The sequence below is a fragment of the Engystomops pustulosus genome, chromosome 4, assembly GCF_040894005.1.
Source record: "Engystomops pustulosus chromosome 4, aEngPut4.maternal, whole genome shotgun sequence".
Lineage (NCBI taxonomy): Eukaryota > Metazoa > Chordata > Amphibia > Anura > Leptodactylidae > Engystomops > Engystomops pustulosus.
This window is the reverse complement of record NC_092414.1, coordinates 80548283-80564679: the sequence shown is the minus strand read 5'-3', so window position 1 is coordinate 80564679 and position 16397 is coordinate 80548283. Positions and strand designations below refer to the sequence as shown.

At 38.0% G+C, this 16397-nt stretch overlaps 1 protein-coding gene across 1 annotated transcript in view; it reads right to left on the bottom strand.

Annotated features, from left to right (window-relative positions):
• The window catches only part of OTOGL (otogelin like), a 118839-nt gene that overhangs the window by 83063 nt on the left and 19379 nt on the right, over positions 1 to 16397 (bottom strand). The window contains exons 8-20 of the mRNA XM_072150164.1: positions 15692 to 15798; positions 14818 to 14924; positions 12518 to 12643; positions 11743 to 11851; positions 11220 to 11266; positions 9874 to 10019; positions 7659 to 7782; positions 5649 to 5826; positions 4165 to 4289; positions 3401 to 3610; positions 2693 to 2858; positions 948 to 1022; positions 76 to 128 (exon numbers count right to left, since the gene is read on the bottom strand). Of these exons, the coding sequence (XP_072006265.1) occupies positions 76 to 128; positions 948 to 1022; positions 2693 to 2858; positions 3401 to 3610; positions 4165 to 4289; positions 5649 to 5826; positions 7659 to 7782; positions 9874 to 10019; positions 11220 to 11266; positions 11743 to 11851; positions 12518 to 12643; positions 14818 to 14924; positions 15692 to 15798 (1573 nt within the window). The remainder of the gene's footprint in view (positions 1 to 75; positions 129 to 947; positions 1023 to 2692; positions 2859 to 3400; positions 3611 to 4164; positions 4290 to 5648; positions 5827 to 7658; positions 7783 to 9873; positions 10020 to 11219; positions 11267 to 11742; positions 11852 to 12517; positions 12644 to 14817; positions 14925 to 15691; positions 15799 to 16397) is intronic.

Below are 16397 nucleotides of genomic sequence, written 5' to 3'. Positions count from 1 at the left end.
AATATAAAGCAGTTCTCGATCTCTTCAATGTAATATAAAATGAAATCATAGCATAGAATAGAATGATTTTGTTACCTGTGATTGTTGTAGATGTCTCAATACATCTCATTGTTCCATTTAAACACTGGCTGGCAAAAAAAGAAGAACATTATTACTATTGTAATTGGGCAAAGTGTGTAATATAAAGCATAAAAGAAGTTTGTTCTTTTGAAGTTGCGTCAACTTCATTCTGACACAACTGAACATCTGAAATTGGGTTTTCCCTCTAATAAACCTTTTTTGCCATAAACTGAATACCAAGTCCAGGGCAGCCATGCGATCACAAGAACACATGTCCCCAAGGACCAAAGTGTTACGAGCATTGCTCGTGTTTGATCATAGGTCTGTTGACTGTCAAAAGTACTTGGCCGGTCATTTATCTTTATTTTTCTTCCTGATTTTTCAGTCTTTTTTGAGACATTTTTTGTCGCTTTTATGGGGACATTTTGAAATGTCCGCCGGACATTTGTTTTCGTCAGTAAGACACATTTATCTTCTATTCCAGATGTGCTAAATGTCGCAAATTACATCTATTATTTCGAATTGTCGAATATATGCGTCTTTTTTTGCGCAAAACCATACTTAAGGAAAACTTAGAAAAAGAAAAGAAATGACTTGCGACATTTGTGCAACATTTCTGCGATATTTGTAATGAATGTCTCAAAAAGAGATATGAAAAAAAAAAACATTTACCACAAGGAAAAATTGAGATTGATAAACTACCAAAGAAGCAGATGGAAAAACACTAGGCAAAAACTAGCCAAAACAAACAGAGATACGATAAATTACTCTCTTAGAGTTTTGGTCACCAATGCGCACCAATGTTCCATTTACAACCCTTATAAATATTCTATTTTGAATTGTATAATTGGATTATTGATATTTTATTTATATTAATTTCATCTTACCAGGAACCAGATTGTCTCAAGATGACTTCCCCAGGGTGATAAATTCTACCTTTATGATAACAGCGACAGCTTGATCTGAAAAGTGGAAAATACAATTATAACCCTTTTAAAATAAAATAAAATTATTAATTTACCATAATATTAACACTAAACAGTGCATGTGCTGAAAATGTGTGAAGCCAAAATAAGAATTATCATTTTGAAAAAATGTAAAACTTAAGCTCCCAAGGACAAACAAAAGTGACTCTTTTCTTTTTGTTACTTGTTAGGCCTCACACAGTTCATGTACCGTATATACTCGAGTATAAGCCGACCCGAGTATAAGCCGAGGCCCCTAATTTTACCACAAAAAACTGGAAAAACCTATTGACTCGAGTATAAGCCGAGGGTGGGAAATGCATTGGTCACAGCCTCTCCAGTATGTAGCCAGCCAGCCCCTGCCCCAGTGTATATAGCCAGCCAGCCCCTGCCCCAGTGTATATAGCCAGCCAGCCCCTGCCCCAGTGTATATAGCTTGCCATCCCCTGCCCCAGTGTATATAGCTTGCCAGCCCCTGCCCCTGTGTATATAGCCAGCCAGCCCCTGCCCCAGTGTATATAGTCAGCCAGCCCCTGCCCCAGTGTATATAGCTTGCCAGCCCCTGCCCCAGTGTTGTAGCTTGCCAGCCCCTGCCCCTGTGTTGTAGCTTGCCAGCCCCTGCCCCTGTGTATATAGCCTGCCAGCCCCTGCCCCAGTGTATATAGCCTGCCAGCCCCTGCCCCAGTGTATATAGCCTGAAAGCCCCTGCCCCAGTGTATATAGCCCCCCCCTTCCCCGTCGTGCACCACAACAATACCGGATGGATCGCACAGAAGATCTACGGGTGCCGCAAGAAAGGCGAGTTTTGATTTATTTATTTTTTTGACTCGAGTATAAGCCGAGTTTGGGTTTTTCAGCACATTTTTTGTGCTGAAAAACTAGGCTTATACTCGAGTATATAAGGTAATCTAAACCCAAGGCATTGCTTAAAGGGGTTTTCCACAGGTTGAAAGACATGGCTGATTTTTTTCAATATCTGACAATGGATTGTGTTGGTATTGCAGCTTAGCTGTATAGTAATTAATGGAGCCTAGTTGTAGAACCACACTCTACATTTAATCGGGTTCTGAGGTTTTTTTGAGTGAAACCAGTTACAGGCACCGGCAACCCCCTAACTGCTGGTTTTCAGAACAAACAAATCATCTATAGTGTCTTTCATAGTACAATGTTTTTCTCTCTGTGACTTGTATGCCTCATTTACAATGGAAAACTGCATTTATATGCAAACTGCAAAAATATACAGGCAGTCCCCGGGTTACATACAAGATAGGGTCTGGAGGTTTGTTCTTAAGTTGAATTTGTATGTAAGTCTAAACTGTATATTTTATAATTGAAGTTCTGGACAATTTTTTTTCTTTTGTCCCAGTGACAATTGGAGTTTCAAAATTTTTGCTGTAATTGGACCAAGGATTATCAATAAAGCTTCATTACAGACATCTTACAGCTGATCATAGCAGTCTGGGGCTATAGTAAAGCATCCAGAAAGCTTCACCAGAGGTCACAGTGGGCAGAGGGGTCTGTCTGTAACTATGGGTTGTCTGTAAGTCGGGTGTCCTTAAGTAGGGGACCGCCTGTATTTTTAACTGCATTTAAATTTATGTTTAATAATATGAAACATACTGTTTCATAGACATTCACTTTAAGTGTATGCAAAATCAAATACTTACATTGGAACACAAAAGCTAAGCGACTCATCAAAATACTTTCCATCAGGACAATTACATCCTTCAATACATTCATCGGTGCAGATTTCTCCAAGAGAAAGGGAAGAGCAGGTTCGCCCACAGTAAGAGGAGCACTGGTGGTATAACATTCCATACCGACATATTACTCCTATACAACAGATATTACATTTTTATTTGAATATTGCTACAATAACAAAACAGTTAAATCAAGGTTAGGGGTCAGATCTATTGGACATATAAAAAACAAAAACTAAAGCCTTACCTACATGACCATGTGTGCATTATGGGCCACAAACAGGGTAAAGTGATCCTCTGTTTAAATCCCAGTGGACATTGGCAGGTGAGCACTGCTTGCTCCGCCCATGTCTATAGGACATGAGCGGCAAAACACCGAAAATTATGGCAGGAATAGGACCTGCTCTATAATTTACAGTGCAGTCGCCTCGTTCACGGAGTGGTGAGATACTATGCATGCACCATACCTCACTGCACTGTGACCGTGTACAACAGAAGTCATTGTATCCATCATTGGCTGGTGGCATGTTGATGGTCAGATTGTACAGTACACAGCTAGCTTTGCTTTGAGATAATAGCAAGGACTCAAACAACTATAATAGATATATCTCTTATGTACAATGATTCTGGGCCCAATTATTCATCATACATTTACATTGTGCTTTAGTTACTCACCGCAAGATGAAACCTGTGATCTGAAGTTGATGGAAACGCCATGCTTGTTGCAAATGTAGGCATAGTGAGCCAAGGAATTGCAGAGGCAATTGCTTCCACATTTACATGCATCAAAACGACACAACTGGTAATACAGTCCTGGACTCACATAGGCATGACATGGAGCAAAAAGTTCCTGATTGATAACATCACAGTGGGATGCATATCCGACTGGAAAACAAAATTAGATATATTGTACAATGAAAAATAAAACAAAAAAGCAGACACATCTTGTGTGGACTACTCTTACAGGGGTTTCCAAAATAAATATATTGACAACCAATTTAATTCATGACCTATTAATAGGAGGCCAGCTGCAGTTCCCGATACCCGACAATATACAGAGAATGAACCTGGACTTCTTCTACTCTTAAAGGGGTATTCCCATTTCAACAACTTAATGTTATTGTTTGTATAATGATATAAGTTATACAGTTTCCCAATATACTTTCTGTATCAATTCTTCACAGTTTTCTAGATCTCTGCTTGCTGTCATTCTATAGGAAGCTTCATTTTCTATTTCCATTGACAGCAAGCAGAAATCTAAAAACTGTGAAGAATTGATACAGAAAGTATATTGGAAAATTGTATAACTTTTCATTATTCAAACAATAACATTTACTTGTTGAAATGGAAACACCCCTTTAAGACTGTCTTAATACTACATACAGCTCTACAAATGATCTTTGACACAAAGGACTACAAACATATATCTGCAAGCTTACCATTCTGAAGATTAGTGTCACATGGATCAATTACAGGGATGTTTACTGGAGTTAAACAGGCAGATGATATTTTCCAGGCATTGGCATGAAGTTGTGGGGTTCCTTCAATCATACCTGCTGGAGAACTAATAAGAATGGAAAGAGATTTAGAAAGTTATAAAGTACAGGTGGTTTGTTCTTAAGTTCAATTTGTATGTAAGTCGGAACTGTATACTTTATGATTGGATTTTAAAAATGTTGGGTTGTCATAAGAACGAGGATTAGCAATAAAGCTTAATTGTGGACACATTTGATAACTATTATTACTGTTTATTCAGTTTGTAACTAGGGGCCGTCTGTAACTTGAGTGTTAACTATAAGGACCGCCTGTAGTTACTTATAGAGCAGTGGTGGCGAACCTATGGCACGGGTGCCAGAGTTGGCACTCGGAGCCCTCATTTTGGGCACCCAAGCCATCAATATAGTACTCATCAAAGAACTCAAAGAATCATCCTGCAGTCCCAGGCAACTCAAGAAATGCTCTTAGTGCTATTTTAAAGCAACACATTCTTTATTGGTTGAGACTGTAGGAAGAGTTAGAACATGTGCAAAGGGGAGGATTATCTTTAGAGCTCCTCCAGGCTTCTTCCTATACAGGGGGGCCATAGCGAGATGCTACATTAGTCCAAATTTGCCCTTCTTCTTTCAACTGTTTTGTTGTCCTCTAGAGGCCGATATGGTTGAAAGTTGTGGTAGAACAGGTAGTAATAAATAACTACTTAAATTGCTGTGCTGGCACTTTGCAATAAATAAGTGTGTTTTGGTTGTGGTTTGGGCATCCGGTCTCTAAAAGGTTCGGCATCACTTTTATAGAGTGTTATTTCTTCCCATTTTTAGACACCTTGTCCTTTATTTTTATGATAAAATTATGAATTATGAGAAACAATTGAGATAAGACTGATTCATAATTCTATGCAGAAAAATAAGGCCTCTGTGGAATTCTTTGAATTTCTAATAATATTATAGCTGCTTTGCATAGACATTTAGAATTGTACTCATACAATATTTGCAATACGGCTGAAAACATACAGCTACTATGGGTCCACTGCAGAACTACAGTTGTAGACATGTGCAGTCTGATATGGACGCCAAACTTCCTGCAAAAATCATTTTGCACATGTTTTTATTTTGTTCCATGGGGGATTTGTAACTAGTTAAATATCATACACTACACTGATACCGTCATTTACTGCTGTCTAGCAGCCAATGAATTTGTGGTGGCTTGTTCATGCAATTCTGCCAAATGTGTTCAAGGTTTTAGAAAGTTGTGTTGAAAAAAGCCCATTGCGTTTTAATTTGGATGAAAACATTGAAAATCACCTCTTTATACCATATTCTTTTTCTAGGTTTTTCTTTGATGCAATTCTTCCTGAGATCTAGGATTGTGTTTTTAATAAAACAACAGCAATAATAATAATAATAATTTACACATCACATAGTCTTACAGAAAGTCATCTCTTAGGTTTCCATTAAAGGTTCCACATAAACCCAATGTTCTTCTCTTCCAGGAACTACTGGCTTGAATGTAAAGTCTGTCTCCTCCTTTGGCAAACTGAATTCTTATCCCAAACTTTGTCTTCAGCTGCACAAACATGGAGGATAAATTCCGAACCTCAATTTCACCTGTAGAAAATGTACATAAATTATAAATAAAAAGAACGACTAACAGTTACCTTTGCTTTATATCATAATATATGCTGAATTTATGGAACAATGTGCCCCCTAGTGTTGTTTCTGAGAACGCTTTGCAATAAGAATCGATTGCTAATGTGATTTCAGTGCCTTTTCTTTTAATTAAATTAATTCCTTAAATAGACTTTTTTCATTGTTTTGGGGAAGAATAGCCCTTAAGTGTTTGTATTGTACACACTCATTTTCTGTGGTATACAGCTTTTTGTTTTATCACTTTAAAATCTGATCCCACTATGCCCCATACATGTTGGTGAAAGCTGTAACTAACAGCTAGCACCCTGCTGTATAAACCATAGATGAAGAGAACTGAAATAATGGCTTAAACCTCAGATGATGCAGTTAATCATAGCCACATGATCTAGCAGGGTATATAAGCCTCAGGTATCCTGGAAAAATCCTTGAGGTTGGGGCACTGCAGTTTTGGTTAACCCTGCCTGGCCCCATGACATTTTCCAAGATTCCTGGAAAGTTTTGCATGATGAAACAAAAAAAACAAAAACATTGGGGCACATTTACTTAGGCTTTGCGCCGCACTTTTTTTGGACTGTCTCTAATGGGAAAATGGCTTACAAGGGTATTTAGGTAGCGAGTGCACTTTGTCACACACAACCCAATTTTTGGGGCAACTGCGCTAGTTTCCATCCGACACAATTTAGGGAGCATGTCGTGGGACGATCCAACTGATTTGGACTGAGTGTGGGATTTAACTTTCAAATTGTGTTGCAAGCCCTAGTACCTAACATGCACCACTATAGACCTGAGTTGGACACGATCCTAGTGAATCGCGGCACAGTGCATTGGAGTGCATAATGCACTTCTGTGAACTCCGCTCACTACAATGGTAAAACAATCATCATTATTTAATGTCAAAGAATTTTATAATATAATTCAATGACTAATAATGAATTTTAATAATGAAACTTTTCAAAGGTTTTATTGGATTTTTCAAGTATAAATGTAGAAACAAAATCAGTTTGGGCGTTGCATTGTCATGACCCCAGCATGGATACAATGCAGGTACAAAAATTAGATAATTATACAGTACATTACAAACTATACATCAAATAATGATGTGTTAAAGCAAAGAAGTTTTATTTAGAAATTGGTGGAAAATAGAAGTACAAATGTACACAACAATTTCAAACAAGTCAGTATAGGCCTACAAAGGATTTATTTGTCCCACATGGGGACGTGAACAATGAAACATTTGATCAGTTATATAGTAGTAGACTGTATTATACACTGCTGATGTACTTCTTCAGAAACCGTCATTCTAAATATACATACTACATACAACCAAGCTAACAGAGTTCCTAACTAATAATGAGCGAGTCTGTCCCCAAGACTTCAGCAAGAAGTTTGGCGTTTGGTTCATTCCCCTCTTTGCATGCCACTGACTAAGCCATTGAGGATTGTTGTTCCTAATGAAGTCACTAGGGAGCGACAATCCTCGTAAAAGGGAGAATTGCATGCGCGAGCACCATTTAAAGGGTAACCAGTTACCAGTTTGATACCCAAACAGAACCTTCAGGTTTTGGTTCAGACAGACTTGCTGAACACAAACCTTAAGGGGTCTGCTTATACCTATTCCCAACCAAATTTATATTATCCCAGTTAGCATGCCTATTATTTTTTATTAGCTGACCTTAAGTGAAAATACATCTGCTTTTAGATAGCTATGCCCTTGTCATCTATAGCATACAATAGTTCTATTTCTCTTCAAAGACTTGCACTTAATTATAGATTGCTAGTATTTCACTTACCATTTAGCATAAAACCTTGATTTGGACCAAAATGGACATCTCCATTCCTCAAAATAGTGACCTGTTTGTTAATATCTTCATCTAGCACAAGTGTGATTGACTGAATGCATGTGTGGTCAGAATGCTAAAATAGAAAAACAAAATATCATTCTTAAAAGTGGTTTTACCCACACTCCATCAGTGAAATGAACTTGTTACACATGCTGCCTTCCTTATCATTGACAATAATTAGTTCTTTTTGCCACTGAAAAGTTCATCATATTATTTTAGATCCTTCAGCTAAGCCTGGTGATTGGCAACAACAATTTTGTTGAATCAAATTTTTGCACTAGATAAATGTGTCCTTTTTGCTAGCTAGGACTGGAGACATATTTCTTGCCCTTTTTACAAGATCTTAAATATATTGCCAAATTAAAGAAGTTGACCAAGATTTTAAAAATGGACTGAGAATGTATCAGGGGGATTTATCATTAGGCAGGCTTCTTGTGCCTGATTTTTAGACTGTCTAAGGAGCTTTTTGCATTTCAGATTTATCACAGTGGCTCGCACTGCTTGATAAATCTGGCATATGAAGTGTTAATGTCTGCATTTAAATTAAGACTTTTGGTGAAAACATGTCCTACGTCGGGAGGTGATTGGGGTGGATTGGCACCTAAATTTTCAAAATATTGAAAAGTATCTGTGTACCACATCTGGATTTACATGATCTGGTGTACATAGACTACAGTGACATTTTTGCAAATTGGCAGTTTAGACAGAAAAACAATGATAATTTAGAGTACAGTAATCACTTATTCAGCTTTCCATTGTTTTACCACCATTGGAGCAAATCACCAGCCTTAATAGCCTTGTTCTATAGGCATAACTGCCAATGATCAGATTTAATTTGTAGCTCTGGGTTTTAATGCAACCCCCACCTTCATTATTGGTTCTATAATGTGGCAGAGGAGCCTGGGGTCTCCGTCAGGCTGTGGTGTGAACTCTATTTATTTATTAATAGCTATCATTCCACATTCATCAAAGCTCTCAAGAAACAACAGTCCTCAGATGGATATTATGATAATCCATGTGATCTAGGTTTAACGATTATGGGTTATTATTTGATAATTACATACAATAAATCTCTCTCCAATGTGCAGGAGCTGTTGCATTATCTCTCTTGAGGGCATTCTCAGGGAGATAAAGTGTAATATGATTGTATCTATCTAGCTGTTCATCTATCCACACAGAGTAAGTACCTCGCTTGGGTCTAAAAACCAAATACCTGCTGTATGGGCTTGGATTCCAAGACTTTGAAGGTAATCTATTTCTGCACAATGAACCATTTGTGTAGAACTATTTGTTGGTTTTAGTGTGGCTCTTCAGTTGGATGGCATCCTAAAATTTGTATGTTCTATCAATGCTCAACTCAGACAATGCCTTGAGTACAGCTAGTCAACTGAGAAGCTCCATTCATCTGTTTTGTGGTAACCTGGAGTGCTCGCTGCCAATCAGAAGATTGATGTGTCCTATTAAGACACCTGTCTGTGTTTTTACAGAAGCTGATTCTTGGGTAGCCATGCACAAGATATTCAAGGAATGGCAAAGCAATGATACAAAAGACATGTGAACCCCACCTACCCTTGTTGATCAGTGAAGACAATATTATCTTGCCAACTATAATTATGCTATTGGTGAGAAAAATATTATAAGTCATTGTCGAGTCAATAGTGTGTCTCAATAAAAGGGAACCCCTGCTCTGCTTACTATTTCATTATTCCATGTATCATTTTTAATATTTGCATTTTAATAGTATATTGATATTGAACACAACAACCATAGAATTATGCCAATCTTATGTGCCTCCTTCCCTCCTAATATGATTTTCATTCTGAATTCCATCTTGCTAGCAAAACTGTCAAAGTCCACTGAGGCGTCAAATTATATGGTAGCAAAAGAAGGGAAATGGTAGTTACAGCAGCTTTAACTTGGTTAAATCACCAGTTTTAAGAGGACTGTAAAACTAGAGATAGAGACTGCAGAGATGTGAACCACAAAGTCACGTGAAGTACAGAAAAAGTGTGACTCCTCATGAACACACATTGGACTTCTGATTTTTGTTTGTCTAATTTCTAAGTCTGTTAAAAAGTTAAACAGATTTTTTTTTAACAAGATTTATTTAGTCATTTTTAGTACACACATCAGATGTTATAAATTATTACAAAATTGCTCTTACCGGTTCACATGGAGATTTCTGTAATGTGAGTGTAAATTTATCTTTGCCTGTTCCCTTCACCAGAATGTACTGACACAATCCCAGAAATGTAAAATAACGTCCATCAAAAGTTGTGAAATGGGAATCACCAACCACAGAGCATTCAGCTGTACAAGAAAAGGGAAATAACATGCATTAAGAATGCTGGTAACTAAATTGGTTAAATGCAGCATATACAGCAAATCATTAAGTTATGGCCACAAACAAAAACCACCTTAAAAAAAGTCTGGCTATGATCCATATTAAGACTCATATGCCACACAAGAGTTCCCCTCCACTCAGTAATATCTCAAAAGCCAAATATATACAAAAGGTATAGCTCAAACAAACCATAATAATGTAAAATAAATAATCTACCAGTCCCACAACAGTATGGGGCACATTTACTAAGGGTCCGCAGCCGCGAATCCGTCGGGTTTTTCCCGAATATTTCCGCTTTGTGCTGTATTTCACGGGATTGTGGCGCACGCGATCGATTTTTGGCGCAATCGCGCCGACTTTCGCGTGACAGAAATCGGGGGGCGTGGCCACCGGCCAACCCGAAGGATTCGGAAAAACCGCGGAATTTAAAAAGCCATTTGTGTCGCAAGATCAAGCACTCACATACACCAGAAAAAAGCAGGTGAACTTCGGCGGACCTCGGCGCAGCAGCGACACCTGGTGAATATCGGCGCACGGACCTTAGTGAATCCCGGCAGAACCCGAATCAGCGCCGGAGAACCCGCCGCTGGATCGCGACTGGACCGGGTAAGTAAATGTCAATAAGCATATATTAGATAGACCAATGTGAGAAGGCCCAAGAACTGTCCCCCCAAAAATTCCCTATTCCATGCGTATCGCCAGCTGTCTGGCTTCCTCAGGGGTTAGTTTTTATACTACATATATAAGCATTTTTATAGGTTTTTTATTTTGTGGCTATAAATTAATAAAGTAATTTGAAGTGTACTGAAGAATATTATGGTGTGCATAGTTAATTATTTTCCCTGTGTTCTTTTGTGGTTCATGGATACATTTTAGGAGATTACCTTAAACCCTTTCTGTGTGCTTGCTATATACCGTACTTTCTGTTTCTCCAATTTTGTCACTGGCAGCAGCACTGGTTATGTGAGTCTGTAATCTCATTGTAACAGCCAAAAGTTATATATTCATGATTGCTCATTAATTTCCACTACAACTCCAGGTCTGCTAATCAGTTATTGGTGATGTATTAAGACAATTTACAAATGTTCAGATTCTTCTGCATATAGGGACATACAACATTCTTATCTGTATTACTGTTAAAATTATTAATAATCTCAAATATTTACCTGGACATTCATGTTCTGTGCAGTTCCAAACACCACCAGTACAAATGCTGCAATATAAAATTCAACATTTTAAATAAATTAATTCCTTTATTTTTATAGTGTACATAGATTACGCAGCTCTGCACAGAGCTTGCCAAATCAGTCCCTGTCACCATGGGGGTCACAATCTATTCAACCCACCAGTATGTTTTGGAGTGTGGGAGGAAACCGGAGGACCCGGAGGAAACCCACGCAAACACGGATAGAACATATATGTTCTATATGTGAGCGTATGAGTGTATAAATGTGTGATTATAACTTGCATGTGTACATATACAAATAGGTATATTTTTTAAGTGGTAAGGCGGGGCATTACGCCCCTGTACTAATGGGTTAATTGTCTTTCAATAGTATTGATTCTAGTGTAGAGGAAATTTAAACTGTGAGCCACACATACTCAGAGATCAGTAAGATTACAGTCCATGTCTATAAACATGAAATAAGTTATATAAAGAGACAAAGAAATACATGTAATAACAATTACCACATGCTGCATTCTTGCTCTATTTTAGACCCCGCAGGGTAGGCTGTCCCATGGTAGATGCAAGGGCAGCTAGTAACAGAAACACAGGAGCCATTATCCAGGATAAGCCCTAGAGGAAGAACAAAAGTCAAAAATATTTGCATCTAACTGCAATTAACAAAATGTCAAAAATATTTAAAAGTAGCTACTTTACAACATCAAAATCAAGCATGATAAACCAGGGACAGTTATTCAGAGACCCAGACAACATGACTGTAATAATCTTATCCATTACCTCCTTACTTCTAAAATTAACTTTTTAGTTTTCATTATGCCAATGAGACAGAAGGTCTTTTATTAGAGCCCTTTAGTGCTGCAAATTCACAGGCTGGTACAATGAGCAGAACATGTCGCATCTTACCCCCTGCTCTCTCCCTTTGCCTTTGCAATCTAGTAGGAGGAAGTTGGGATGGGGGGCAACCTGCTCCGCCCCAATGTAACCACAGTCACTGTTCCGGGATCTATGAGCATGTGCCCCTGGTTTAACATGCTTGATTTTGATGGTAGATTTCCTTCAACACCTTAGTTTGGTCATTTTTTTATGTGATGAAATCTATGAAATGTAGACAACTTCAGGAAAGCTCTATTTACCAGTAGTATCAGTTCTGTACTTCCTCTTTTAGTACATTACTATGTGATTTGGGTATGAGCTAGCTGTACAAACACAGGCTAACTCATGGCTCTATTACCTTCTATTGGGCATATTCACAGCACAGATCGTTCTTTAAGGTCTTACCATCTGGACAGTAACATCCATCCAGGCAGTGCAGATTGCTTCCCAGACATTCTTTTTCGTAAGTACAAGTTGGAGGGCAGCAGCTTATACAGTCTCGGTGAACAAAATTGTCCTGACATTTTTCAGCTGAAATAAATCACATTAATATACTTTATGTTGGTTTTTACAGGACATCTATTTAATACAGAATTGTAGTACCGGTAATCAAAGATTATGAATCACATGTGAGATAACTATCCCCAAAATGTCCTAGTGCTTTTCACTTCAGCTCCTGTTTTTACTAAGGGTCCATGGACCGCAACTCCATCGGGATTGTGCCACATCGGCGCCGGCTTGCATGTGACAGAAATCGGGGGGGCATGGCCGTTGGACAACCTGACGGATTCGGACAAACCGCAGAATTTAAAAAATGAAATGTGTCGCAAGATCGAGCACTTACATGCACCAGGAAGAAGAAGGTGAACTCCAGCGGACCTCGGCGCAAAAACGACACCTGCATGAAATTGGACGCACGACCTTAGTGAATCACGCCGGACCCGAATCCTCGTCGCACGACGCACTCCGAAATCGCGACAGGACCGGGTAAGTAAATGTGCCCCATTGTCTGTTTATCTATTATTTATTTCTGCTAACCTAATATAGGTTTGCCAAGTATGAGAAAGTAATGGACAGATGGAAGGTTGTGTCATTGTAATATCTATCGAAATACTCAGGGGTTTTTAATATTGTGTAACCATAGAGGCACATATTTGCATAGGAGTTGTAGAACAAAAATAATGGGGCTTATTTACTAAGGGTCCGCGGACACACTTTGACTTTTTGAAGTTTTCATATTTTGCGTGGCTGTGACTGGTATTTAACAGGGGGTTGTGTCGCATGCGAACAGATTATCTTCCATGCGAGAGAAATCGTGGGCAATCCGACAGATTCGAACTGAGCGCGGGATTTAACTTTCAAATTGTGTCGCAAGATCAAGCACTAACATGCACCAGGAAGAAGAAGGTGAACTCCGGCAGACCTGAGTGGGAAAGCGACACATGCAGGATATCGGGCGCACAATCTTAGCAGCAGAGTGCATGATCGTCGGACAATGCACTTTCTGTCAGCTCCCCCGGACAGGTAAGTAAATGTGCCCCAATAAGTATCAATACCTCCAGTTTTAACCATTGCCCCATCTCCATTTTCTAACCAAAAACAGGCAAAAGATCGTATATATAGTTGTGGCTGTGCCTGGTACTGCAGCTCTAATTCATTAATTTGATACCAGAGTGGTCCAAATGTTCTGTCTGATATCAAGGGTCCCCTGGTCTCTACCTCCACATTCAAAACTGTTATGGCCTACTCTTGGATAGAGGATAGATCACTTTTATAAAAGTCATTTAAATCTTTTTCAGTCAGAAAAATGTTCCTTGCATTCTTTAGTCAAATATAAGAAGCAAACAGAAACAAAATATATTATGCCAGCTCACCTAGTCCTATGTAAAATACAGTGGATTTTGTTCATTTGTTCATAATAAAATGTGCAAAGACATAAGAAAAGTAGGTGAGACACATTTTGGATGTCTAAGAACATGGACTATGATAACGGCCATGGAATTAATCTTTAACACCTGAAACGTGTAGGTATCAACTACAGGCGGTCCCCTACTTAAGAACACTCGACTTACATACGACCCATAGTTACAAACGGACCTCTGGATATTGGTAATTTATTGTACTTTAGTACTAGGCTACAATGATCAACTGTAACAGTTATTACAGGTTATTACAGGTGTCTGTAATGAAGCTTTAGTGTTAATATTGATTCTTATGACAACACAACATTTTTAAAATCCAATTGTCACAGAGACCAAAAAAGTTCTGGCTGGGGTTACAATGATAAAATATACAGTTCCGACTTACATACAAACTCAACTTAAGAACAAACCTACAGACCCTATCTGGTATGTAACCCGGGGACTGCCTGTACTGCACTTGTGTCTCTGCACTTTTTATAATGGGCAAGGGTTTTTAATTGTTTGTAATACAGGATAACCTTGTCCTTTCTGCTTATTGAAAAACATAAGAAGTTTGTATTCAAATATTATTGTGAAATAAAAACAAAAACAAAATAATTTCTTTGCCTCAATGCAAGATACCAGTGAATGTATATGGTATTTATGATCATTACTTAAGACTGACCCTTGCAATTCTCTATGCTTAAATCCAAGAATTTTCATGTGATACAGGCACTAAGTATACAGCACAACATAAAAATTGTTACTCTATATTACTTATTTTTTCCATAATGAACTACTTACTGCATGCAGGGAAATCATCTCGCCAGTCTCGTATGGGAAAACCAGAATGAGAGCATGCACGTGCATACTCCATTACAGCACGACAGTAGGTTTCTTCATCATCTTGTCTGAGGATAAAATGTGTGCATTAGGGTTGATAAATATTTGAAATAAACTAAAAGGGGGTATTTATCAATAGTTTGCCTGCGCTTTTTTGAAAAAAAATCTCAAAGTTGTCGCATTGAGGTTTTTTGAGACTTTTCACAGGACTATATTCAGCTTTCATTAAAAAAGATTCACCACTAGAGACTTTTGAAAAAACTCTCAGCTTCCTGCTGGTGTATGTGCAGGGACTTTTTCTTCATTTTGAGACTTTTTTAAAATAGAAAATAGACCATAAGAACATTTATTAAAGGGCCAAAGACACTTTAATGAATCTGATGGCCACTGGAGCTCCAAAAATAGACATAAAACTGTCCCAAGGATCTAAACTAATGATAAATAACACCCTAGAATGATATCCATAGCTGGAAGGTCACATACCAATAAACAAGGTCCAATCATTTTTTTTTAAGTTTGTTATTTTTGGTTATCTATTTGGTTATCAATTAAACATTTGAAGCACTTGTTTTATGATTTATTATTTGAAGTATCCCCTGTTATGGAAGAAATCTCAAATTGTGAACTTTGCACTTATTAGATGCCTCAAAAACTTGTGGTATCTGAATAGTTTCTCAACACTGTGGACCCCAAAAATCAGAAATATAAAAACTAATTTATTGTTTATAGCTTTTAGTATATTGGCCTTATTTTTTATGTAGAAATGCACAAAAATATATGAATTCAAGATCACAGAGGACATTAAATGATTTGTGAGTGCTTTCTTTTTACTTACATGCAAAGATCATTCATGCAGCTGGCAATGAAAGAGTACGGATCAATAGTCTCATGGCAGCTCAGAAAGGGGAACTGTAACAGCACTTGACACTTGAGAAACGTAGCCTATTTACAACAAATGATACAAGGTACAAATAAATAAACTAATATATATATATATATATATATATATATATATATATATATATATACATTTGTGTGATTATTAAAGTAACCCCCATCTAGATACTGTACTCCTCTGCAGGAATTACACTGTAGATCTACACTAACATGATGTTCAAAGACCCCTAACTCAGTTGTTGTGCCAAATCATCTCAGCATATCAATACTAAAGCTTTATTCACACATCATGATATCAAGAACTTGTGTCATCCATGTTAAAGCCTTTTGTATAGTGTGTCATTAACAATAATCAACAACCTCAGGGAGCGATCCGAGAATTTCTACAAACTGGCTCATTTTACTGGGGTGGCAACAAAATAGGCATTATAAGCAGGGTACTATGAAGGGGGGGGGCATAAGTATAGAGATTGGGGGACACTGTAAGTAAGGGGCTACATGAAGGGAGCATTATACTATGTGGGAGCCACATTCCATATCCCCAGGAGCGTTGCTAGGGCCTGGATGTCTCTGAGTCAAAAGGACACTTTGCTGTCCGGCAGCTTTCACCTCTATCTGTGTCCTCAGGACATAGATAGACTCAA